This window comes from Astatotilapia calliptera, chromosome 10 (genome assembly GCF_900246225.1).
Source record: "Astatotilapia calliptera chromosome 10, fAstCal1.2, whole genome shotgun sequence".
Taxonomy (NCBI): Eukaryota; Metazoa; Chordata; class Actinopteri; order Cichliformes; family Cichlidae; genus Astatotilapia; species Astatotilapia calliptera.
Genome location: NC_039311.1, coordinates 18,848,131 through 18,858,470, shown reverse-complemented (window position 1 = coordinate 18,858,470; position 10,340 = coordinate 18,848,131). Strand labels below are relative to the sequence as shown.

General features: G+C 38.4%; 1 protein-coding gene across 1 annotated transcript; it reads left to right on the top strand.

Moving 5' to 3' along the window:
• Positions 1 to 7,909: 7,909 nt before the first annotated feature.
• On the top strand, positions 7,910 to 9,992 carry mrps17 (mitochondrial ribosomal protein S17). The gene is made up of 3 exons (XM_026182549.1): positions 7,910 to 8,063; positions 8,361 to 8,503; positions 9,462 to 9,992. Exons 2-3 carry the CDS (start codon positions 8,381 to 8,383, stop codon positions 9,777 to 9,779), a joined length of 441 nt encoding a protein of 146 aa, XP_026038334.1. The 5' UTR covers positions 7,910 to 8,063; positions 8,361 to 8,380; the 3' UTR covers positions 9,780 to 9,992.
• Positions 9,993 to 10,340: the final 348 nt, after the last annotated feature.

Genomic DNA, 10,340 nt, shown 5'->3' with positions numbered 1-10,340 from the left:
TAAGTAATTAGATTTTAAAGCATATAGAAGCTGAACTACATATTTCCCTAAAAACAGATATGCAAGAGACTCAAATAGCATATCTGCAGTCCTGTGAAAATGCTTTATTATTTGTTTGTTTGTTGGCATATTTGGAGCACTTACATGTTTCAGCTCATCAAACTAATTTTGACATTTGACGAAGATAACCTGAGTAAATATAAAATGCAGTTTTAAAATGATTATTTCATTTATTAAGGGAAAATCACTATCAAACCTACCTGGCCCTTTGTGAAAAAATTAACTGTGATTAACCCCATTTGTTTGGAAAGCTGCAGCTTCACTATCCACACCCAGGCCTGATCACTGTCAGACCTGTTGAATCAAGAAATTGCTTAAATAGAACCAGTCTGACAAAGTGAAGTTGTCATGTGTCAATGAGGGGCAGGCAGGAGTAGTAACAAACTTGAAACTCAGAACGGGGGTTCGTAATGGAGCTGCCACGCACAAGGAAACCGCACAGCAACAGGACAACAGGCAGCGAAAGACAGTGGACTAAATACACAGAGGATAACGAGGCGTTGAGAAACAGTAGGGAAACAAGCTGGAGCTAATCGGAGGGAGCAGGAACGCAAGAGACACGACTGGGAAACAGCTGAATAAGTAGGGAGACAGAACTTAACATACACGAGACACATGACCGACTACACATGAAACATGGACACAGGGGCGGTAAGGAAACAGAACCATGAATATCATTAAATCGAAAAATTATAACTTAAACCAGAAACTACACACACACTGGATCACAGACCCAGTGCCATGACAGAAATTAGCTCAAAGATCTCAAAAAACAGCTGAAAAACAAAATGATTGATCTCTAGCTGTCTGGAAAAGGTTACAAGCTATTTCTGAGGCTTTGGGACTCCAGTGAACCACGGTGAGAGCAATTATCAACAAATGGAGAAATCTTGGAATATTGGTGAACCTTCCCAGGAGTGACCGGCCTACCAAAATTGTTCCAAGAGAGCATCAATGACCCATCTAGAAGGTCACAAAAGAACCCAGAAAAACATCTAAAGAACTGCTTTGAAGGGTTCAGAGTTCATTATTCAATAATAAGACAGAGATTGGGCAAAAATGGCATTCATGGGAGATTTCAAATGAGAAATCCACTGCTGGCTGAGGGGTTTACAATAACATACCTGCTTCACATGCTTCACATTCTTAGCAGTATGACACAGAGCAGGAACACCTCCTGTGTTTGTGCCACAGGTACTGACAAGGATATTGCCTACATTAAACCTCAGAGCCCCGTTATCAAATGCAGATAGGTTAGCTGTTTGACGCTCCATTTAAAGAAAGTATCCCCTTACTACAAGCAATGTACAAGGTCAAGGGGCTGGCAGCAGAGACAGGAGGAGGTGATGTCACAAGCTGGAGAATATCTCTAAATCCCCCCTGACTGGAGTTTAATTTGAAGCACATTAGCCAAACCGATACCATATTGTTACCTATGACCTACTCTAATGTTTAATGTGTGTATGGAGTACAACATGTGGCACTGAAAATGGCTTGGATGTCCCCAGCGGCAAGGTGACATAGCCCAAGAGCTCAACTCCAACTGTTGAGCATTCAACCACAAAGTCTTTAAAACACGCTATTCACTGATCATATTTGATTTTTTTAAGCAGTTTATTCATCTTCACAATCACTGTTCCATCCATCCATCCATCCATCCATCCATCAGAGGGGAGGTAAGCGTTGGAGGTGGCGTTGGATCCGGGGTAGGGAGGGTGATGCATCAGTGAGTGCTTGTCAGTGTCAGTATATGTATGTGTGTGCGTGTCCGTGCTCCACCTGACTTAAATTCCAAATCACAGTCATGCATGCATACGTGTCAGCTGCAACAGCTAAAGTTAATAACTCTAATCCTATCGTGACAATTCAACATGTGCGGGGAAAACGTGGAATCTGGAAATCATGTGGATGTTAATTTGACACACGCTGCCCACCTAAACATTGTTGTAAACCAAACACACATGGCAACAAGACTCCTTGATGGCACCACCCTGCCAAACAACAAAAACTTAACAATGGCTCAGGAATATGCCAAACGCCCAGATTACTGACCCGCCCTACCCACTCCCCTATCCCAGTAGGGACAGGCAAGATTCACCTGATGTAGCTGGTGAAGGTCAGATGGACCAAAACTTGCTGTTTAATATAGATATGAGATATATAATATAGATATAAGTGAGACTGCGCTGGAGTTGATTTAACTGTTTTGCTAAACAGCCATAATGATCTGTGGTGTAAATGCAAATCAGTTCTCCTTCACATTTGCTTAAGCAAAGTTTTGGAAGCCGAGAGGATCTGAAGTCACATTTTTTGTTTTTGGGGCACCAAAACTCTCCTATGAATACACAATAACAGATAACAAACTGTGGCATTAGAAACAAATTCTATTAAATGCTCTTTTTGCCACATGACTGTTTATTGTAGAGATGGAAACAAAGAGCAAAATCCCTTCTCATCATTGGATGTTTTTTGTTTTTTGTTACTACTGAATGATTCATGTCTCTCCCCCCGCGGACCCAGAACTTCATGTTGATGTAATAGAATCACGTCTGCCCGGACACAGACAGAGGCCTGTGCACACCAGCATAAACAGAACACAGTCACACGTTCGCTTGCATGCAAATTCTGAAATAAACAGACACTTTCAATTATTATCATTAGCCGTGACAACACATGCTGTTAGAGGCAGGGGAGTGAGAACAACCAGTTTGTACTGCTGTGCATGACAGAAGTTGGGTGTGAAGGAAAAGTGAGCGTGTCATTTGTTGTGACAGTGTCAGCCTGTCACAACACACGACAAAATTCTCACCTCTGACTTAGACGTATCATACATCACCATACACGTGAATCAAGTGGTTGTCACACTTTTTAAGAATCCGTTAATACTAAAATCTTGTTGGTGAGAGATGTAGATGAGGCTCAGGGACAGACTATGGTTTAATGCTTTCCACCTCTTTGGTTATTGCCAGTCAGAAAAGACACATTCATAGGTCACTTCATGCAACATTCCTTGTTGCAAACTCATCTTCTTAACCCTTTATGTCACTCATATCTCTGACCTTAACCTTAATTGTTTAAAATACATCATATATATAATTAAAAAATAAGCATATTTATTTTTTAATTATATATATGATATATATGTGTCAAGATTTTAGTCTTGGTATGTAAGAATTTTTTTTCCTGTGTGTGGAAAATAATTACTGCTAACTTCAGGGCAGCACTCCCCAGTGACATTATGCAAACGAATGCATCGGGTCATTATGTGCAAGTCTAAATGATGCAACAGTTTCCTTCTAGGCCTGGCAGAATAACAATGGCTCCTCATTGTTACAAAATCCAGTTTTATATTTGATTGTTTGTTTGTTTTTTATAACTACATAGTATTGCTCTGATTTCTGTTTTATAACTTTTAACTCAGACCCCTCAGGTGGGTTAAAGCTTCTGTGAACCAGGCTTAAAACAAAGGAGCATTTTTTAACTGATTTAGCGCCAAAGCTTTTTTTATGTAATAAGTGAATGATTCTGTCAGCTTTAAAGCTGTTAAAAAAATTTAAATCGTTTTTTGTTCTAATTTTTTAAAAATGTTATTAATGTTTTAAAGTAATGTTTTTGAGTTCATAACCTGACTATATGACTGTAGCTATAGAAATAAAGCTTCTTCTTCTTCTTTGTCATTACCCAGGCCCTACACTGGGGAAAAATTCTCTTTCAATTTACGATAAAGTCCACATATGTATCCCACCCTGGGCTTAAGGGATGTTTTGAACTTTTTGTAAACTCGAGAAACAATAAAATAGACTCTAATAACAACAGATTCTGATTATTTCTGTAGTACATTCACTCAGCTTTAAAACCACCCCATGTCCAGGTCCTAAGAGGTGATCTTAATTTAGTGATAGGCTCAGTCAAAGTCATGAACAAACACGCTGACTAAATTGTCTAATCTATAGAAAAATGTTATATCTAGAGACTAATAACTTCCTCAGGAGGATGCTTACATTATTCCAGCATGATAATCTGGAAATATAAAACATGCTGATTAAGAGGGTCACAGTGTTATCACAGAAAACATACATGTGCAATCACACGGTGGGTTTGCTATCGGGCCTCTGTCTTATATCACACCAGCAGAGCTTTCACATGATTCAGAGCTGATAAAGCAACCATGTCAGCTCTCATGTATGAAAACACTGGCTGCATTTTAACTTAGTTATGTATGTGATTATCTTTAGGTAAATATTTTAATATGGCCATTGATACCGTGTGATTTTCTCTTGTAGCCTCACCATATGATTCTCACCCAAAACTTTAATAGGGGTTTGAACTGTTTTTTTTATAGGTGCACCAAAACACACTTCATGTTCTTTTGATTGTGGTGACACCTTTAATTTGACCTACATGGGTTTAGCCCCATGCAGACAATGAGTTCAGCAGGGAAAAGCATGCAACCAGTTGGTATTATTTGAATTGTCTCAGTGTTCTTGTATGAAGCTGACTAAAGTTGGCTAATGCTGTCATTCTGGCAGAGGTAAACCAATCCTGCACTGCCTTAAATGGGAAACAGAGACCCAGACCTGTGCTTTACTACAACATGGCTCTGATTAAGACCAGATTGGTCTGCCTGCGGTTGGTTCTGAGCTGCAGCCAATGCTCAGGGACGAAGCTGCTAACAATGTGGTATGAATGCATGAATGTTAACCCCCCACCTCCTCGCTCTTTCAGACGCTATATGTGCTTTACCGGTGATGGAAAAACACTCACATCAGTGTGGCTGGTTAGTGTGTTGGTCATTTTGCAGACCTTTGACAGTCTAGGCCAAGGGGCCACGTACAGCCCACTTGGATCTTATATGGGCTAGACCAGTGAAACTCCTCTTTCTGTCAGCGTACAGAGATGTAATTGCATATTTAATTAATTACATCTTAATATAAGAAAAAGAAGAGTAGTATGTATTTATAATAAATAAATGCAGCTGTAGTAATGGAAAGGCATCTTTTAGCATGACTCTTCAGGCTTCAATTACAAGAAGTAAATGAGTAAATTACAGAAATCTATAACTTAATTACTTTCGAGCTGTATGAATAGCCATCGGGAGGTCTTTATCTGTAAGAAAAGCTGTAAAACCTGTGAATATACAGTTAAATGTCTAAAATTTGTGTCCTCCTTCGCATTTTCCAAAGCAGTCCAGTGGGCCAGATTGGAGTTTTTGCTGTGGTGATTTTGGTCCCTGAGGTCTTATATTTCACACCACTATTTCAGGCTAAAGAAAAGAGAAATGACTATTCATAAGTGATAATATTCCATTATGAAGATTTTTTGTTATTTCAGGATTTCCAGTTGTTTCAATCAACAGGTCTTTCTTCCACTGTGTCTTTCTTTACATTACTGTTATCATTTTATTTATTCATTTCTTGCTATCCTGCACTAAGCTGATCCTTGACTGGCAACAACAACAACAAAAACTATGTGTCTTAAATGTCAAGCTATGATCTGATCACACAAGATGCATTTTAAAACCAAGTGTAAACACACTCGTGAAGATGGGAAATATTTGATGTTTATTACTGTTGATCACCTCCTCCCTTTCTCTTTTCACTCTTCCTCTGCAGCCCTGGTTACTCACTGAATCATCAGCACAGCAACACTACCTAACATCTGTCATGTTGTTGCATTAAAACTATCCATCTATCCATCCTTTTCACGACTTGTTATAAAAGTTTCAATTTAGGGGAGGCTGGAGCCTATAAATATAGAAATATTTATTTTGTCTTTTTTCCCATAATTTCAAAGTATATCCTTTTCAGTAAGAATACACCTCTTCTCTTCTCTTCTGCTGCCATCTTGTGGTTAAAATTAATATTTTATTTACACTGGAAAAGGGAAACCCACTTCTGTTCAGATGCTTATATACATTCATTATTAGTAATTTGGAGATTTTAATTTTTTCTTTGCACTATTATCTAATCCACAGAGTCAGAGTTACATATACAGGATCAACTATATGCACCCCAAGCTAGTCCTCCTTCTTCATTATTTCACTCACTTTGTGGAATTTATCAGTTCCATTGGCAGCAAAACTACCCCAAAGCATGATGCTATCACCACCATGCTTGAGAGCTGCTACAGTGTTCTTTAAAAGCCTCACCTTTAATGCAAACATGCCTCTTGTAATTGTGGCCAAATATATCAATGTTTGTCTCATCTGACCAAAAACATTTTTCCAGCGGACATTTGGCTTGTCCATGTGAGCAGCTGCAAATTTCCGCTGAACTCGTGATGTGGATTTTGGAGCAGGGGCTTCTTTATTGGTCTGCACACTTTCAGTCCATGGTTACTTAAAACTCCCATAACTGTGGACAGTGATGCTGCTGTTCCAACGGATTCCAGTTCATGGCAGGCTTGAGGCTGTGTGGATCCTGAGTTGTTCCAGAACATTCAAATCAATTTCCTCTGGTCTGATGGTGACAATTTGGATCTTCTTCCAGATCTTGGCAAAGTGGTGGCACATCCAACTAAGTTGTACTTAATGTGAAATTATTTGAATTGATGATCTTGGAATCTGCAGCTATTTGGAAAAAGACCCAGGAGACTTTCCCAGATTGTGTAACTCTACAATTCTCCTTATTTCCTATTCACTGGGTCCCTTTGACCTTCCCATTGTTCTGAGTATTGGTCAATCCAATGAACACTGTCAAACAAATCTGTTTTATACTGAACGAGAAGTCAATCATAATCACTAATGAGAAGTTAATAGGAATGGGCTTTGTCAAGTTAAAAGACACTGTAGAATGTAAAGATTTAAGTGAGTATGTGTATTATTTGGGCCTCTATGCATACTTTGAACTCTGTGGATTAAAGAAAATCCTAAATATATTCAAACTTGTGCACCAATTTCTTTTTTTTCTTTTAATTGATTAAAGATATATGCTGTGCAATCATTACACTTTGGAAAAAAGAACAGATCAAGGAAATAATTACAAGCCCAGAATTACCATGATCTTCACGCTCATGGTGAGTGGATATAAACTTCTGACCACAACTGCATATCTGTAAACACTTGAATATCACCAAGTTAGACTTGTGGCTCTGCACATAAGAAAAGCAGAAGTGTAGGTAAGAACACATTCAACTGGCTGGCTTGGCTCTAAAATTGTTTAACAATCTTTGATGTTGTTGATGTTCATAGTTTCCAAGTTTTTAACTTCAGCCACTCTTGAGCTGCGTAGATTGCATAAAAAGTAGGTACTGCCCTTCACTAGTGACGTCATATATAGAATATGTCCAATAAATATTTACATAATTATTGTCCAAAAGACAGTGCAGTGTAGTCATCATTTCAGATTCAAGTAAAGGTTATAAATGAATAAAAATTACAACCAACCGAACAGACAAACAGAAGTCAGATTTTAACTTTGATCAAACAGAAAGGAAAGGTAATATAGGCGGCAGCATCCAGTATTTAGCATGTCACTACAGATTAAGTTGAAAAAAGTGAAAAAAAAAAAAACACTTCAAGTAAGTAGTATAAATTTAAAATCGATTTTATTCATTAAAAATTGCAAAAATATATGAAAGTACACACATTCAATCCTAGATGACGTATAATAAAAATAATTACACATAAATAAAGTAATATGAAATTAAAACGGAAAATTGTGACTAATTGTGTAGGACGTAAATACGGAAGCTTGTTTCCGTAGCTGAAAATAACATTTGTTTGTGTTTAGTTTCTGTCTTGACCTTAATAACATTTTACGTTAGTTTTTTTTTTTCATTTCAAGATATTTGGTCAGACGTTTGAGTCGATAAATCGAGGTTTTACTTATTGGTGGCAAAGAATATTCGTTTTCAAGTGTCAGAAACAAGCTTCCATACACGCAAGCATACGCTTGTTGTCGATGTCCCTCGTTACTAGCCGTAGTTTACGTCACGAAACGAGCAGAACTGAACAGCATGGAGGAGCTTGTATGACCTTCTGATGATATTTTCCCGTGGTTATAGTGAGTTAGTTTTGTATTTTCTACTTTCAATGGTATTTTGTATTCTTGCCGAATTACATCAGTTTATTTTTATGACCTTTTCTTTAAAAAATGAATGTATGTTTAAGTTAATGCTAACATAACAAGGCTAACCGTTTAGCGGCTGTTTTACGTTGACTCACATTGTTAGTACAGTTGTCGGCTCAGAGGTTTTATCCGGTAAAACTGTAACTGAACGTGTCTTTAGATTGATTACATTTCAGTTGAGTCTCATCCGTATATAATGATGTCAGGGTTGATAATATTTTGTTTCTGCAGGTTGAGTAAAGCTTTGCAGGATGTCAGTCCAGCACGCATCAGTCCATGCCAAATGGATCATCGGCAGAGTCATCGGGACCAAGATGCACAAAACGGCCAAAGTGAGAGTTACCAGGCTGGTGCTGGACCCTTACCTGCTCAAGGTGAGCCTTTAGGGGATTAAGCACCTTTTATAAAATAAGAGTACAAGTGCTTTAAAATAGGCCGGTAAAGCTACAGAGTAAATGAAATACAGAAGGAAACTATTACAGGTTGTTGGAGAGAAGAGTAAAAACAAAAATATTTGAATGGCCTTTTTAAAGATTGTGTCCACAGCTAAAGGTCCTGTAGAGAAAAGACTCAGATACCTTTAGGGAGAGAATATACCCTGATGCAGGTGTGTAAACGGACAGTTTTGCACACCAGATGTGTGTGGGAGTGAGCCGGTGCTGTTGATGTTATTTTCATATATAGCGAAGGCTCGTGGATGTCCTAAAAAGGCTTCACATACATGTTCTGGTGACATTATGCAAGTCAGACTCATTGCATACTATCAGAGGAAATGAGTAGATCACTGGCATTACTCCACGACTCTTTGCTTAGACAAATAAACAATGAATTAAAGTAATCCAAATACAATAAAATAAAGGCATCAACTGACTTTCCTGATTGATGATTTAGCAAAAGTTTCAAGAGAGCTTGAAGTTTTCATGACATTAAACACAATTATGTCCGAGGTAGAAACAAGGACTTCTGTTTTTATTTATTGTCAGTAAGAAAACTGTGAGCCTTGCAATTTATTCTGTAGAGGCAAGAGGCACACGTGGTGGTGGTTATTTGTTTATATTGGGCGTTATTATTATGTTATTTTTATGCCTTTATATGGATGGGAGGTCCACTGTCCCATGTTTCAGTGACTTTTCTGCACATTTCTGCTGAAGGTGACTACCTGATAAGCCAAAAAGACCAAATCATCTGCAAAAAGCAGAGACGAGGGCCTCAGGCCACAAAAGTCTTAGCTTTCTGCCACTTGGTTCGAACTAGAAATTCTGGGCATAAACGTTCAAGCATTTATGAATTTATATTTGAATAACTGTGATATTGTCTCTTCTTCTCCTGTAGTACTACAACAAAAGGAAGACGTACTTTGCCCATGATGCATTGCAACAGTGCACTGTGGGAGATATCGTCCTCCTCAAGGCTCTGCCTGAGCCCAGAAGCAAACACGTGAAGCATGAACTGTCAGAGATCGTGTATAAAGTTGGCCGGGTGGTTGACCCCCTAACAGGAAAGAGGGTTGCAGGAACTGAATTTGTGGAGCCTCTAACAGACCTTCCACTTCAAGAGGAGAAAACGCTGTCAGAGAAACTGCAGGAGCTCAACATCTCTGCTGCCCCCAGTGGAGCCGATTCCCCACCGGCACAAACTCCCACTTCATGACAGAAAACTGTGATTTCATGCAGTAATATCAGCTTATTTGTCACTCTACAATGCTTGTGTTTCAAGTGTTAATGTGGATTTATGTTTATAAACTAAGAATCTTTGCTGTACATGTATGGGTGAAGAGACTAAATATTACTTCCTTGTTACCTGCTCAGGTAGTGGACACCTTTCAGAGGAATTTGCAAAATAAAACAACTGCGCAAAAAACAATGTCATGGAAGATACTCGTGTCTGTTATCCAGGTTAGGAATATATTATAATCAAAAGGTGAAGGCCTGGGCTGGATCATTTAATCGGCCCATCCATGAGGACCCATCCAAGAGAAAAGGAGAGGAGGGAGGATAAAATAAATGCCATTATGGTATTCACTTAAAACTAAGAAAGTAGATATCAGGTGTGTGAATACAAAAAACGTACATTAGACATGTTATTATCATAGAACATGCATGAAGCTTTGGCTGCTTCATTTTGCATTTAATATAAGGTACTTTGGAGCGTTAAGTGAAGTTGTAATGACGTTTATTGACCCAACAAGGAAAATTATGTTACATCAGCGGG

Excerpts from the sequence above, each read along its gene's own strand:
- mrps17 (XM_026182549.1), top strand. The coding sequence starts at position 8,381 with ATGTCAGTCCAGCACGCATCAGTCCATGCCAAATGGATCATCGGCAGA. Across the intron at positions 8,504-9,461 it reads TGGACCCTTACCTGCTCAAG|TACTACAACAAAAGGAAGAC; the intron begins GTGAGCCTTTAG and ends CTTCTCCTGTAG.